At 37.1% G+C, this 17,439-nt stretch overlaps 1 protein-coding gene across 3 annotated transcripts in view; it reads left to right on the top strand.

The window, feature by feature from the left end:
- Window positions 1-17,439, top strand: part of GOLPH3L (golgi phosphoprotein 3 like) — a 36,205-nt gene that overhangs the window by 11,171 nt on the left and 7,595 nt on the right. For 2 of the 3 annotated variants that reach the window (XM_032604808.1, XM_032604818.1), the window contains exons 3-4: window positions 12,855-12,986; window positions 14,449-14,563. In XM_032604808.1, coding sequence (XP_032460699.1) covers window positions 12,855-12,986; window positions 14,449-14,563 — 247 coding nt within the window. The remainder of the gene's footprint in view (window positions 1-12,854; window positions 12,987-14,448; window positions 14,564-17,439) is intronic. The other variant, XM_032604824.1, reaches the window with a different exon arrangement.

Below are 17,439 nucleotides of genomic sequence, written 5' to 3'. Positions count from 1 at the left end.
CCCAGTCCCTGGCAAACATTTTTCTACTTTCTGTTTCTAGGAGCTCAGTTTTTTTAGATTTTACATTAAGTGATACTATACAATGTTTGGCTTTCTTTCTGGCTTATTTCACCTCCAGGTGAAATATCTCCAGTGCATAATGCCCTCCAGATTCTTCCATGTTGTCACAATGACAGGATTTCTGTCTTTTTAAAGACTGAGTAAAATTTTTTTTCTTGATCCATTTATCCATTGATGGATACTTATATTGTTTCTATACTTTGGCTACTGTGAAAAGTGCTGCAATAAACATGACAATACAGATATCTCTTTGAAATAATGATTTTTTTCCTTCGGATGTACACCCAGAAACGGGATTGTTAGATCATATGGTAGTTCTATTTTTAATTTCTTGAGAAACCTCCATATTGTTTTCCATAGTGGCTATACCACTTTACATTCCCACCAAGTGTACAAAGTTTCCCTTTTATCCACATTCTTGCTAGCATTTGTTATCTCTTATCTTTTTGATAATACCATCCTAACAGGTATGAAGCATTATCTTATTGTGGTTTTGATTTGTATTTCCCTGATGATTAGTGCTGTTGAGCACCTTTTCCTATACCTGTTGGTCACTTATATGTTTTCTTTGGAAAAATGTCTGTTCCGGTCCTTTGCCCATTTTTAAATTGGGTATTTGGTTTTTTGCTGTTGAGTTATTAATATGTGAGTTCCTTGTGTATTTTAGATATTAATCACTTATTGGATATGTGGTTTGTAAATATTTTCTCCCATTCCATGTGTTGCTTTTTCATTTTATTGATGGTTTCCTTTGCTGTGCAGAAGCTTTTTAGTTTGATATAGTTCTGCTTGTTGATTTTTTTGCTTTTGTTGCTTGTACTTTTGGTGTCAAGTCCAAAAACAACATTGCCAAGACCAATGTCAAAGAGCTTACCCTCTGTTTTCTTCTTGTAGTTTTACTGTTTCAGAAGTTACAGTCAAGTCTTTAATCCATTTTGAGTTGATTTTTGTGTATGGTGTAATGCTTTTTTTTTTAATTGTTGTAGGCTATTTTTGTGCTGAGGATCAGCCTAAAGTGTAAAATTAAGGTCTTCTCAAGTCTTTTCTGCCTTTCCTTGGGCATCTACAATAACCTTCTAATTTCCCCTGTGTATGTAGTTACTTTTGAATGTCCTAGTCTTTGGTATCTGGCTCCAAAAAGAGGGGAAAGGAAAATGAAGAGGAGGGAAAAGGCATAAGCCCTTTAAATCACCTGGAAGTCACCAGAAGGGGAAAGGCTTGCAGCAACCAGGGAGGTTACAATAATGGCCTCTGTGTCTGCACCTCCATGATCAGAATGCAGATCCCTGATATCTGATATTTGGAGGACAGAGTCCTTATTGCCCACCCTAACTCCTAGTAAGGGGCATGTAAGCTGCTCTAAGAACACATGCATGGCTGCCTGCCATGGGGTGAGGGAATGGGAGATGGGTAGCCTCTGCTAAACTAAGATTTGAAATTGACTGGAATTAACTGTAATTTATGATCCACGTCTTCCCCTGGAAGTTGCAAGCCTTCAATAGCCTCCAGAGTTCCGAAATAGTTATGTCAGACAGATTCTACTGATACAGTTGTTGTCTAGGTGGGAAGACAAATTTCTGGTGCTTCTTACTCTGCAACTTCCCAGAATCCCCACATTTGTTTTTTATATATTCCTACCATGTTACCGTCCCCATAGTTTGTTTTAATTTAAATTCTACATTTCCTTTCAAATCCTATCACAAATCAAACAGTGATCTTTGCATTCTCTAAATTCCCTTGCATTTATCATACATCTCAATGTGCTTAGTTACTGCATTTTCTAATTTTCTTATAGGCAGTGTTTAAAGACACAGGCTTTGGGGGCTTCCCTGGTGGTGCAGTGGTTAAGAATCCGCCTGCCAGTGCAGGGGACATGGGTTCGAGCCCTGGTCCAGGAAGATCCCACATGCCGTGGGGCAACTAAGCCCGTGCGCTACAACTACTGAGCCTGTGCTCTAGAGCCCACGAGCCACAACTACTGAGCCCACACACCACAACTACTGAGCCCGCATGCCTGGAGCCCGTGCTCCACAACAAGAGAAGCCACTGCAATGAGAAGCCCATGCACCACAACGAAGAGTAGTAGCCCCCACTCGCTGCAACTAGAGAAAGCCTGCATGCAGCAACGAAGACCCAATGTGGCCAAAAATAAATAAATAAATTTATTTAAAAAAAACAAAACAAAACACAGGCTTTGGAAGCAGACATAGCTACATTAAAATGCAAAGTCTACCACTTACTAAATATTTGACTTGGCCTCAGTTTCCACATTATTTCCTTATACTCATTTTATAGAGATAATAATATTGACTTCATAGTGCTATTGTAAGAATTAAATGACTTCTATAAAATGTTTAAAGCAGCCTGACACATATAAATACTCAATAAATAATAACCAAACTGAATTGAAATAAGTCAGTCAAAAGATACTGTATGATCTCACTTATATGAAGAATTAAAAAAAAAAACACATAGACACATAGCACAGATTGATGGTTGCCAGAGGTAGGGATTGGGGGTGGGTAGGTGAAATGAGTGAAGGTAATCAAAAAGGTACAAACTTCCAGTTATAAAATAAATAAGTCCTGGAGATGTAATCTTTGGCATGATACCTATAGTTAATAATACTGTATTGTATATATTAAAGTTGCTGAGAGAGTAGATATTAAAAGTTCTCATCACAAGAAAAAATTTGTAATTAACTATGTTTGATGATGGATGTTAAGTAGATTTATTGTGAGGATCATTTCACAATATATACATATATAGAATAATGTTGTACACCTGAAACTAATATGAAGTTATATGTCAATTATATAAATAAAAAATAATAATAGCCATATAAATTTATAATTTAAAAATTGAGAAGTAAAGGAATAAAGATGGGAGAAGGCATAGGAGAAATATTAACTTTTATTTTTTATAGTGAGAAGTCAATTAGATGTTGTCTAATATTGAAACATTTACTTTAAACAAAAAACTCAACCTCTTAATCTATTTTCTTAACCTTAGAAATGAGTCTTTTAGGAAAATCTCATGTAATAAGGAAATGTTTGCAGTTCAGTAATTCCTTCAGTTTCAGTTCATTTTCTTTTTATGTTAAATTTAAGTATAATTATATTTATTACATTTTACTTTAAAAATAGCACATGTAGGGCTTCCCTGGTGGTGCAGTGGTTGGGAGTCCGCCTGCCGATGCAGGGGACGTGGGTTCGTGCCCTGGTGCGGGAGGATCCCACGTGCCTCGGAGTGGCTGGACCCGTGAGCCATGGCCGCTGAGCCTGTGCGTCTGGAGCCTGTGCTCTGCAACGGGAGAAGCCACAACAGTGAGAGGCCTGCGTACCGAAAAAAAAAAAAAAAAGTAGCACATGTAGTATGATTTACTCCATTTTTAAAAATGTTGAGTGTAATGTTACTTGAATTTGACATAAAAGGGAAATTGAGGTTAAACTGAATATTGCTTTTCTTCAAAACAAGATATCACTTACTAAAAGGCCCCACTAAGGTTAAAAAAGAGCTTATGAAAAAAATAAGACTATGTGTGGACCTTGTTTGGCTCCTAGTTCAAACAAACCAGGTATTCTAAAAATGCATTAAATAATTGATGGAATTTGAATGCTTACTGAATACTTGATAATATTAAGGAATTATTAATTTTTTTTTGGCGGTACATGGGCCTCTCACTGTTGTGGCCTCTCCCGTTGCGGAGCACAGGCCCCAGACGCGCAGGCTCAGCGGCCATGGCTCACGGGCCCAGCCGCTCCGCAGCATGTGGGATCTTCCCAGACCGGGGCACAAACCCGTGTCCCCTGCATCGGCAGGCGGACTCTCAACCACTGCGCCACCAGGGAAGCCCCTATTAATTTTTTTTAGGTGTGAAGTATTGCATTTTTTTCCCTTCATCTCTTGGGGAAAGTATTGTAATATTTTATGGATGATATGTTACAGCAGCTGGGATTTGCACTGAAATAATCTGGAGTTGGGGTGAGAGGTATAGATGAAAGATTGTACTGGTAGCTATTGAAGCTAGATGATGGATACATAGAGGTTAATAATCTCTATAGTTTGTGTATGTTTGGAAATGTTAAACCAAAAATGTGTTTAGAAAATGGTGTTGGGGTCATGTTTTCTTAAACCACATGATTCCAATTTAGGCAATATCCTATTGACTCCCTGTTATGAAAGATTAAGAAATTACCTCTTTCACAGTTTCTTTTACTTCTACTTCCCAATATTTTGTGAAAATTTATAATGTATATGTTCTGTTCCATAATTTACACAAAGCTGTTCTATGAAGGGAAGCCCCACAACTGGGGTGGGGGGAGAAGCAGATGGGAAAATTGGTGGGTATGAGAGAAGATATGTGTATTGCATATATAAAGAAAAATCTGGTTTTACATATACCAAAATGATAATAGGATGATAGAATTATGAGCAATTTTTATTTTATTTTTTATGATTCTTTTTTTCTTTCCATATTTTCTAAAATATATGTATATTACTTTTTAATCAGGGAGAAAAGATCTATTTGAAGACAGAAGATATATCTGCATTTACCTAGCTTGGCTCTTCTGAGGTTTGAACATACCATAAATGCCTTTATGTGTTTCTAAATCTATTTTAAATCATTTGAGGAGTTGTAGGGAAGTAGATTTAGCACCTTAGACACATTTTCAGATTTTTTACTCCCCCTTTTCAACTTTCTTTGGATGGTGTGTAGCAATGAAAATTCCATTTTCTCATAAGTAACAGATTGTGGGAAAAGAAAGGCATGTAAGTTACTGTTACTGTTTTTGGTGCTAACAATCATTTAAACATTTTTTAGAATAAAAAATTGAGGACAGTTTTACTGGCCAAAATGAGATTTAAAGCTTATGTAGGAATATTCAAAGATTACCAGTTGCTTTCCTTTATTTTGTATTTCCTTTTCACTGACAAGGCATTTCCATGTTGTTTTTATTTTCTGAACTTTTGATAGTGCTTTTTATTTTAAAAAGGGTGCAGGGAGAGTTCCCTGATGGCCTAGTGATTAGGATTCCTGGCTTTTGCGGCGTGAGAAATTGTATCCATTTGTCTAGGTTTATAATCCATTCTTCCCAATCATGCTGAAATCATCTGTTAAACCAGAATAACATCCAGGTCACAGTTCCTTATTCTCCATTATGATTAAGCAGAGTGAGCTTTTATTAATGCTTAATCTCTTTTCTAAAATGTCTCTTTTGACATGGATGGACCTAGTGACTGTCATACACAGTGAAGTAAGTCAGAAAGAGAAAAACAAATATCATATATTAATGCATGTATTTGGAATCTTAAAAAGGTGGTATAGATGATCTTATTTACAAAGCAGAAATAGAGACACAGACCTAGAGAACAGATGTACGGATACCAAGGTGGAAGGTGGGGGGATGAATTGGGAGATTGGGATTGACATATAGTGTAGCACAGGGAACTCTACTCAGTGCTCTGTGGTGACCTAAATGAGAAGGAAATCCAAAAAAAAAAGAGGGGATATATGTATACGTATAGCTGATTCACTTTGCTGAACAGTATAAGCTAATACAATATTGTGAAGCAACTATACTCCAATAAAAATAAATAAATAAAATGTCTCTTTTGGCTCTGTGGACATAGAAATATTAATTGGAGTTAGAATGAATCACATTAATTTATAAAAGAGGAATTTAGATCAAATCCTGGAAGCCACTCTTTTTATAGAGCACTTCAAAGGAAAATAGTAAATTAACTCTTCTTAAAGGAATTTTTTAGAGGAAAAAAATGAAATAAAATTCGTTTTGCTTGTAAAACTTTTTTTTTTCTTGTATAAGTTTTGATAACACTGGAGATCATCATGCAGACATTGGGCTTTGGAACTGGGCATATAGAAAAGGCTTCAAGAAGACACAGTAAAATTCTTTCTCTCATGGAAAGTGAAGCAATTTTTATGTTGAATCTTCAGATTTGGTCGGGGAGAAAGATTTTTTTTTCAGTGTAGATAATTTGGAAAAATTAGAAAACCACTTTTTTGGTTGGTTTGTAGACATTATTTTACATAATTGTGATAATCCTGAATATACAATTATGTATTTGCCTGTTTTTCATTCAAATTTATCATAAGGATTTTCGAACTATATTTTTAAAATCTCCTTTTAATGATGCTTTAAGTTTCTTTGCTTTCTTTCCTCTTTTTACCCCAAGCAGGCAATTTTAAGATCTTTAACCTTCATTGTTGTTTTAAGGTGTGTCTATAAAGAGGTTTGAATACTTCACTAGGCAGAAATTCAGTGCAAAGTGTTGACTGTCTGAATTTATTGAAATCTTATTGTCCAACCTTTTACAAGAATAAAATAGCATTATCAAAAATTTCTATATGTAATCCTTGACTCAAAAATTTCTTCTAGGAATTTATTCAACAGAAATATACATACAAATGAATTTCTTTATAGCATTTTTTTTATAATGGCAAAAAATTGTAAACAACCGATACATACATCAGTAAGGACTTGGGTAGATAAACTATAGTGCATTTAGGGGCTTCCCTCGTGGAGCAGTTTTTGAGAATCTGCCTGCCAATGAAGGGGACACAGGTTCGAGCCATGGTCCAGGAAGATCCCACATACCATGGAGCAACTAAGCCCGTGCGCCACAACTGCTGAGCCTGCGCTCTAGAGCCTGCGAGCCCCAACTGCTGAAGTCCGTGCGCCTTGAGCCCGTGCTCCGCAACAGGAGAAGCCACCACAGTGAGAAGCCCACGCACCGCAACGAAGAGTAGCCCCCGCTCACCGCAACTAGAGAAAGCCCAGAGGCAGCAACAAAGACCCAATGCAGCCAAAAATAAATAAATAAATTTACTAATAAAAACAAAAACAAAAAGCTATAGTGCATCTAAAATGCAGTACTGGGCTTCCCTGGTGGTGCAGTGGTAGAGAGTCCGCCTGCCAATGCAGGGGACACAGGTTAGTGCCCTGGTCCGCGAAGATACCACATGCCGCGGAGTGGCTGGGCCCGTGAGCCATGGCCGCTGAGCCTGCGTGTCCGGAGCCTGTGCTCCACAGCGGGAGAGGCCACAACAGTGAGAGGCCCGCGTACCGCAAAAAAAATTTTTTAAGTTAAAAAAATAAAAATTAAAATGCAATACTGTGCAGTCATAACAATGATTGACGTAGCTCTGTGTTTAGTGTTGTGGAAAGATATCCAAAATAATGACTAAGTGGAAAAGTTGCCACTCAATATGATCTTATTTCTGTATGTAATATTAACAAATATATAATAGACTATGTATGTAAAATCTAGAAGATATCCACTAAACTGTTATGTGGAGGTGATAAGATTATAGGAGACTTTTACTTTCTAAATATACATTTCTAAAATATGATCTTTTCTTTTTTTTTTTGACAATCATCTATTACGTTTATAATCAAGACAAAAAAATCTACTATCCAAAGATCTCGTTCTGCCAATTCTCCAATAGTCTCTGTTGGTCATGAAGTAGTGTGCAATTTTGGTATTTTTAGTAGATCCTAAAATTTTTCTTTTTCTCTTTTCCCTCATGTATATAGCCTTTGGTAATTAAATCTAATGTCTGAATGGTGAATTTCAGTATACATGTGCTAGATCATCCTGCATACTAAAGCAGTGGCCCTTTAACACAGCATCTTTATTATAGATGGTTTGAGAATTTACCAGGACAGCTCCATATATTTAGAGCAAAATGGACTTACAGTTATAATCATTTTTAAAACTCTTCATGTGTATTTTTATACTTTTTTCTATTATGGCATATGATTCAAGAAAAAGAAAGTTAAAAAACATTTGAAGAGTTTTATATAATATGAGATACTATTATGGGAAAGGGTGTTATTGAAAAGCATACAGTTTATACATCCTGGTCTCCATTGCTTCTTTTTTTTTTTTTTTAATTCATTTTTGGCTACCTTGGGTCTTCATTGCTGTGCACGGGCTTTCTCTAGTTGCAGCAGGTGGGGGCTACTCTTCCTAGCAGTGCGCCGGCTTCTCATTGTGGTGGCTTCTTTTGTTGCAGAGCACAAGCTCTAGGCGTGTGGACTTCAGTAGTTGTGGCACGCGGGCTCAGGGATTCTCATTTATGGTTCTGTTGACAACCTGACATCATTGTTACTGAAACAGAAGTTATATGGTCAGGCAGAAATGAAAAAACAAGAAAAACTTTCCTCTAATTGCTTTAATACTGGCTGAAATGTTTGCACACCTGTTGAGATTCATAAAGTCATCAGGATTATATAAAAGTTATGCCTAAGTATATTATATATTATAAAGTAAAGTTATAGTTTAACCTTAATGAGGCAGCTAACTTGTATAAACCAAGTATTAATTGGGAAATAAAAGGCTTACTCCCTCCTTAAAGAGGAGTTACAAGTATTACTCCTGAAGTAGCCACGAGGCAGGCAGTGGAGAGAATTAATCCCAGGTTTTAGTCTAAGATCAGGCCCTCAGGAAATTTGGATATGTCTAGGGATGCTTATGATTCAAGCTGACCTTTTGCCAGGTTAACATATTTACTCTCAATCATAAATTTATGCTTTCAAAAAACATTTATTGAGAAATACTGTATATCAGTCATATACTCTCTCCCTAAGGAAGTTATAGTCTACTGAGGACAAGCAGTTGGTTGCAGTGTGATATAATAAATGATAGGGGAGAAGTAGACACACACACATACACCCAGGTGAGGAATCTAACCCAAAGGATGGAGTGGAGGGAAAGTTAATGTTGGAGAAGGTGACATGGAAGATGTGACCCTTGTACTCAATCCTTAAGAACAAGGAGGAGTTGAGTAAAGAAGAGTATTGGTTCTTCTAGACAGAGAGAACTGTGTGTGCAAAGGCCAGTAGGCAAAAATGATGCATTAAGAGTACTTAAAATGGTTCCAGAAAGCTGGGGCATAGTGTTCTAGGGGAAAGAAGCCAGAGAGAGACTAGTAAGCAGCCTCCTGATTTAAGAGCTATTACTAAAAAATTTGGATTTGACTGGGAGGAGCATTTGAAAGATTTTTAAGCAGAAGGGAAGGGAGTTATATGATTAGCTTTGAGCTTAAAGATTATCCTGGCTGTGGGGAAAATGGAATTAGAAGACCTCTACTTCTGGCAGTGTAGTGGTAAGACTTAATTTTTAATGTATTGTTGGGCCTTTGGAATGGAAAGGAAATCTTCAGAGCCCCCAAACAAACACCAAAATTAAAATCCTAGACTTGAGCAAAAAACAAACATGAAAACCAGATTGCTCTGGGGCAAATTACCAGATCAGTACAGAGATTCAGCAATTAGGTGGTCAGGAATAAACTTTTGGGTTGAAATAAAATGTAGAAGCTAGGTTTAAATGTGTCCCTGTTGTGTGGCAGTCTCCCAGTCCACCATGCCTTACTCTCAGCAGAAGCAAGTGCAGATCTTCCTCTCTAGAGGAAAATATCCTCAATTTAGGCCTCCAGAATCTCGTAGATTCAAAATAAATTAAATATAGACCTCTTAATCAAATATCATCAAACATACAAAGAAAAATACACGTGAGAAAGAATCAGCAGAAATAACAAATAATAAAGGACCTTAGATATTAAAATGATCAACCAATATGAAGTATCTATGATATTTTTAAAGAAATATAAGAATCACAAAATGAACAAGAAGAAATGATCACAAATGACCAGGCAAATGTGAAAAATAACTAAATAAAACTTTTAGAGATGAAAAATAGTTGAAATCAAAATCTTAGGGATAGTTTAACATATTAAATATAAATGGAGAGAGTAAATTGGAAGCCAGATATGAACTAACTCTTGTGAAATCAATTTAGAGACAAAGGAAATGGAAAATATAAAGGAGAGATTAAAAGACATGGAGGTTAGACTAAGAAAGATTGAAAGAAAGAAAAAAGGAAATGAAGGAAAGCCAAAATTCTTAGAGATAAGAATTGAGAATTTTTGAGAAGTAAAAAATGAACGTACAGGGCTTCCCTGGTGGCGCAGTGGTTGAGAGTCCGCCTGCCGATGCAGGGGACACGGGTTTGTGCCCCGGTCCGGGAGGATCCCACATGCTGCGGAGCGCCTGGGCCCGTGAGCCATGGCCGCTAGGCCTGCGCGTCCGGAGCCTGTGCTCCGCAACGGGAGAGGCCACAACAGTGAGAGCCCCGCGTACCGCAAAAAAAAAAAATGAACGTACAGACACAGGAAGCATATTACCAAATAGGATGCGTAAGTTCACACACAGTCTTGTTGTAGTCAAACTGCAAAACACCAAGAGAGAAGACCTTAAAGGACCAAAGAAAAAAGACAAATCGCCTACCACAATCAGTAAGAGTGATAGATTTCTCACTGTAACAGTGGAATTTAGGAGGGCATAATATCTTCAATATGATAAAGAGAAAACTATCAACCTAGAATTTTATGTCCAGAGAAGCAGTATTTTAAAAACAATGGTAAAATAAAGACATTTCATATAAACAAAACAGAGTTTGCCTCCAACAGACTTTCATTTAAGGAAATTCTACTTTAGGAGGAAGGAAAATGGTACCAGAAAGGGGGTCTGAGATGCACGAAGGAATGGTCAGCAAAGAATTTGGTAAGCAACCGAGTAAATCTAAACAAGGGCTACCTGTATAAAATAACGATGATGCTAATAATGATGTCTAATTTGTGAGGTTAAAAAAAAGATAAAATATTGGCAAACTAGGAGAGTGATTAATATATTGATTTGTTTTAAAAATAAATTCGATCTTGTATGAATTTTAAATGATCATGCATGTTAAAATTTCAAAAATAACTTCCTAAAGAAAAGTGAATGTACAACTTCCAAATCAATAAAGTGGAAAACTGGAATTTTTAAAAGATGTTTTTTAATTCTTTGCCACCACTTAGCTTTGTGACCTCTATCATATTACATAACCTCCATAAGCCTTAGTTTCCTCATCTTTAAAATGTGGATAATAGTAATACCTCCCTTATAAGATTGTTGTGAAGATGTAATCATATAATGCATGCACAAAAGCTTAGCACAAATCTACTACATAATAAGTGTTCAATAAATATTAGACATTACTGTTATTACTAGTGACTTAGTCTTGGTGATGCTTTAAAGCCATGCTAGAATCTGCCAACATCACACCCACCTTCTCTCCAGTGAGAGGGAACGCTACACACAAAGATAGCTAAAGAGTGTTAAACAGTTCTGATAACACTGATGGGTCTTCCTTGTGTTAATCATAGCTCCTTGTTCAGAACCTTCAGAATTTAATATTGCCTTCCAATAAAAAGTTCAGAGCATCAAGGCTTTCCACAGCCTAGCCCAACCAACTTGATCTCATGAGTTCTCTTTAAATTCTTGAGTTAAATCTGTAAACATATTTGAGGTCTGCTTCCTTGACACTTTTACTTGGAACGCCCTTTTGAAGAATAGGTAAAATTTGGATGACTTCCTTCATCTGGAAAATCCACCTTCTCTGCTAAATTCAACCTATTCTTCAAACCCTAGCTCAAGTCCCATAAGAGTTTCTGACTACTCTAGCCCAAAAGTGATTTATAATTTGAAAAACTATCATCTAAACCAAACTTCCGGGACTTCCCTGGTGGTGCAGCGGTTAAGAATCCACCTGCCAGTGCAGGGGACACGGGTTCGAGCCCTGGTCAGGGAAGATTCCACATGCTTTGGAGCAACTAAACCCGTGCGCCACAACTACTGAGTCTGCACTCTAGAGCCTGCAAGCCACAACTACTGAGTCTGCATTCTAGAGCCCACAAGCCACAACTACTGAGCCTGCGTGCCGCAACTACTGAAGCCCACATGCCTAGAGCCCATGCTTCACAGCAAGAGAAGCCACTGCAATGACAAGCCCACACACCACAACGAAGAGCAGCCCCCGCTTGCTGCAACTAGAGAAAGCCTGTGTGCAGCAACGAAGACCCAATGCCACCAATAAATAAATAAATAAATTGATTAATTAAAAATAAATAAACAATCCAAATTTCCTATAGTGATTTATGCCTGTCTCTTCTACTCCATTTTTGGTTGAGCTTTTATTTAAATTTTATATTATCACAGAAAATTTTCCTGGAGTTTGCATGGTCTTTCCAGCTACATTTTCAGCTCCTTAAGACAGTGGCTATTAACTATATACCTTTGTATTCCCTATAGTTCCTAGGGAAGAGAAACTAACATTTAAGTGCCTATGATATGCCAGGTACTATACTAAATGGTTTCTTGTATATATCTCACTTATTCCTCACAATAAACTTATGAAGATAGATATCAGTGCCCCCATTTTACAGATGAGGACATTGCACTTGAGAAAGGCTAAGTAACATACCCACGGCATTTAACTAGTCAGTGGCAGAGCTGACTACACCACCCATCAAAATAGCTTGCAAATAATACATGTCTTGGAGGCGTAAAAGGCTCAAATGATTTATACATTTTTCTACTTGACCTATTTGTATCCCACTCTGAAATTTAGAGTGTCATGGAAACAGATTTCAAAGAAACCAAAAGTCTTCTCAAAAATTAAAATTTGGCATGCCAATTGTTAACTAACAGCCAAACCACAGGAATTCACGAAGACCTTGAAGTTAGACAGAAAGTCATACTTTGGGGTAGGGGGGTTAGATTAAGGGACTTAAAGAGATTTTTTTCATTTACTTTATACGTTGCCTTGAGTTCATGTAATGTGAAGTGAAATGAATCACACAACAAAGTGGACCATTCTTTGGGTGCTTACCGCAAGTCCATATCCCTTTCAGAACATTCTTTCTCTTCTCTTTTCCCCTTTCCTAGGGTTACACATCTTTCTGGAATGACTGCATATCATCTGGCCTGCGAGGCGGCATCCTGATAGAGCTGGCCATGCGAGGTCGAATCTATCTAGAACCCCCCACCATGCGTAAGAAGCGACTACTAGACAGAAAGGTAGAGCGTCCTCTGCGAACATCCTCTTATGAAAGGGCAGATATCAACAGTCCATTTTGGATGAATAGGAAGATTTGAGTAGTGAGACAATATAAATATTACTTATTCAGTTGTCCCATTGTCTAGCAGGTTTAATTATCCTGTAGCAGGGAAAGAAATCCAAGTATCCATGGTCAAAAGAGTTATAAGAAATTCATGATTTTGTCTTCCATTTTTATGCAGAAAAATCACATTTAGAATGGTGTTGATTATTTTTCTCTATATATCTGTACCTATAATATTATGAAATAGAGTATTGTATATGAAGAGGCAAACATGTGCGTCAGGTGCAGTCTTTACTTAACTCTGGTCATCCTCAGATAACCATTCAGTTTCCCTCCTTCCAAGTATTTTGCAAGTTCTCTCTAGCCTATGAGGTATACCGCTCTCTCCATTTTCTTACTACTCATTTTTTCCACTCACAACTTCACTGTCATACTCAGCAGTTTACTGAAACTACATTCTTAGGTGTCACCAGCTAATTTTCAGGCTTCAATTTATTTTTCTCTTTTAACCTATATGTGGTGTTCAACACTTTTGACTACCTCTTACTTGAAACTTTCTGTTCTTTTAAAAAAATATTTATTTATTTATTTATTTTTATTTGGCTGCGTCGGGTCTTAGTTGCAGCATGCGGGATCCTCATTGCAGCATGCGGGCTTCTCTAGTTGTGGCGCATGGGCTTCTCTCTAGTTGTGGCATGTGGGCTCAGTAGTTGCAGTGCACGGGCTTAATTGCCCCACAGCATGTGGGATCTTAGTTCCACGACCGGGGATCAAACCTGCATCCCCTTTATTGGAAGGTAGATTCTTAACCACTGGACCGCTAGGAAAGTCCCATCTGTTCTTGACCTTTGTTATATTACATCCCCTGGCTTCTCTGGCTGTACCCTATTTCCTTTACTTTTCCATTCCTTAACATCTAAGTCTCAGTTTGTATCACTTTGTATAACTTTTGGAGATATCATTTACTTTTACAGCTTCATCTATCACCCCCATGATATATTAACTCCCAAATTTCTAGGCCTGTCTTCTTTTTCCACCCCCAGGAACATAGTTAAGTATTGTCCAGACATTTCAACTTGGCTATCCCATATCAGTTAAAACCAAACTTCATCAACTTTTCCTGACTTTCCTATCTTTATTAATTGTTTCACAAGTTGGTTTTCCAGGCTCAAAGAGTTATTGAATCTTTTCTCCATTATCATTTATATCCAGTTTGTCATTGGGGCCCACTTCAAATGTTTTTTTATCTCCCTATTATCACCCCATACTAGATTTTAAATTTCTGAGGACAGAGAAAATATGTTATGCTGCTTTGCATTTCCTATGACTTAACCAATAATATATGTATAGCATATTGAATAACTTTAATTTGAATGAAGTATATCAACCAGGGTCTCTTGTTTCTTCTTTTCTGAAAGGTACTACTAAAGTCAGACAGCCCAACGGGTGATGTTTTACTGGATGAAACTCTCAAACACATCAAAGCAACTGAACCCACAGAAACTGTCCAAACATGGATAGAGCTACTCACTGGTAAGATGACTCAGAATGATTTAAAAATCCCACATTTTATAATTTTTATCCTACTCTTAAGGTTGGGAGAAGAAGTATAGAAGGTCAGGGTGCTGCATAAGATATATATGCTTCACTGTTTAACTGTACTAATGAGGGACACAAAAGACATGATTAATCAGTACGTAAAGTTTTCCAGAGCTTCATCTTACCTCTGTCCACCTCATAAGCTCACAAGAAATTTTTTAACAACCATGTTGATGTATAATTCACATCCCATACAGATGACCCATTTAAAGTATACAATTAAATGGATTTTAGTATATTCACACAATTGTGCAACCATCATCACAAACTAAGTTTAGAACATTTTCATCATCCCCAAAATAAACCCCATACTCATTAGCAGTTTTCCCCACATTTCCCCAACCCTCCTGCCCAGCTACAGGCAACCACTAATCTACGTTCTATCTCTGTAGATTTGCCTATTCTGGATATTCCATATAAATGAAATCATACAACTTATGGTTTTTTGTGACTAACTTCTGAGGATAATATTTTCAAGGTTCATCCATGTTGTGGCGTGTATTAGCACTTCATTCCTTTTTTTCTCAAGGGCAAGTTCAAAAAATTTAATATGAATAATCAAGCCTAAGGCATAATATTTTAGGAGAATATTCCACAGGGCACTTTGAGATCACAGCCAGTGTCACCTTCTGGAACAGTTTTGTTTTTTTTTTTTTTTTTTTGGCGGTACGCGGGCCTCTCACTGCCACGGCCTCTCCCGTTGCGCAGCACAGGCTCCAGATGCGCAGGCTCAGCGGCCATGGCTCACAGGCCCAGCCGCTCCGCGGCATGTGGGATCTTCCCGGACCGGGGCACGAACCCGTGTCCCCTGCATCAGCAGGCGGACTCTCAACCACTGCGCCACCAGGGAAGACCTGGAACAATTTTTTTAACTGAAGTTTTTATTGAGACATTTGTATATTCACATGCAGTTGCAAGAAATAATACAGAAAGATCCCTTTATATGCTTTGTCCAGAATCCCCCACTGGTAACATTTCTCAAAATTTTAAAATATGACAACCAGGATACTGAAATTGATACAATCCACCAATCTTATTAGAATTTCCCCCCCCGCCTTTTTTTTTTTTTTGGCCACACTGCATAGCATGCAGAATCTTAGTTCCCCAACCAAGGATCAAACTTGTGCCCCCTGCAATGGAAGTGCAGAGTCTTAACCACCGGACCACCAGGGAAGTCCCAAGAATTTCCCGTTTTAATTTGACTCCTTTTTATTGCCAAATAATATTTCATTGTATGGTTATACAACTTTAATTACTTATTCATCAGTTGATGAAATTAAGTTATTTCCACTTTTTGGCTATTATGAATAGTGCTGCTATGAACATTCATAGACAAGTTTTTGTGTGGACATGTTTTAACTTTGGGGGGGTATATAGTTAACTTTTTATTGTGGTAAAATATACATATTTATTATCTTAATCATAAGTGTGCAATTCAGTGACATTAAATACAGGCACAGTGTTATATAACCATCACTTCTCTCTACACTCAAAGCTTTCATATCATTGCAAACACCCCTCTTCCTCCCTCCCCTCATTCCATCTACTTTCTGTCTCTGAATTTGCCTGTACTAAGTAACTCATATAAGTGGAATCATATAATATTCTCCTTCTATGTCTGGCTTATTTCACTAAGCATGTTTTCAAGATCCATTCATTTTGTAGCATACATCAAAATCTCATTCCTTTTTATGGTTGAATAATATTCCACTGTATGCGTATACCACATTTTGTTCATTTCATCTGTTGATGTACACTTGGGTGTTTCCATCTTTTGGCTATTGTGGATAATGCTCCTGGGAACATTTTTGTACATTTATCTGTTCAAGTCACTGCTTTCCATTCTTTTGGATGTATATCTTGGAGTAGAATTACTGGGTATGTGATAGTTCAATGTTTTGAGAAACCACCAAACTTTTTCTACAGAGGCTGCACTCTTTTACATTCTTACCAGCCAAGTGTGAAGGTTGCAGTTTCTCCACATCCTCATCAGCACTTTTTATATTCTAATTTTTGTTTTGTTTTGTTTTGTTTTTAATTATAGCCATCCTAGTAGGTGTGAAGTGGTATCTCACTGTGGTTTTGATTTGCATTTCCCTAATGATTAATGATGTTGAGCATCTTTTCATGGACCATTTATATATCTTCTTTGGAGAAATGTCTATTCAAGTACTTTGCCCATTTTTGAATTGGCTTCTGTTGTTGTTTTTGAGTTTTAGAAGCTCTTTCTATATTCTAGATAGTAATCCCTTATCAGATATATGATTTGCAAATATTTTCTCTCATTCTGTTATTTCTTCGTTTTATTGATAATAACTCTTGATGTACAAAATTTCTTAATTTTGATGAAGTCCAACTTATCTACTTGTTGCCTGTACTTTTGGTGTCATATCCATGAAATCTTTGCCAAATCTAATGTCATAAAGATTTTCCCCAGTGCTTTATTCTAAGAGTTTTATAGTTTTAGTTCTTAAATTTGGTTCTTTGATCCATTTTTACTTAATTTTTGTGTATGATGTAAGGTAAAGGTTCAGCTTCATTCTTTTGCATGTGGATATGCAGTTTCTCAGAACCATTTGTTAAAAATACTGTTCTTTCCCCCTTGAATGGTGTTGGCAGCCTTGTTGAAAAGTCAGTTGACCATATCTGTGAGGGTTTACTTCTGGGCTCTCTATTCTATTGCATTAATCTGTATGTTTGTCCTTATGCCAGTACCATACTGTTTTACTTACTGTAGCTTGGTAGTAAGTTTTGAAGTTGGGAAAGTATGAGTCCACTAACTTTATTCTTCTTTTTCAAGTTATTTTGGC

This window comes from Phocoena sinus, chromosome 1, assembly GCF_008692025.1.
Source record: "Phocoena sinus isolate mPhoSin1 chromosome 1, mPhoSin1.pri, whole genome shotgun sequence".
Classification (NCBI taxonomy): Eukaryota; Metazoa; Chordata; class Mammalia; order Artiodactyla; family Phocoenidae; genus Phocoena; species Phocoena sinus.
Note: the sequence above shows the minus strand (reverse complement) of the source record. Positions and strands in the feature narration are given on the sequence as shown.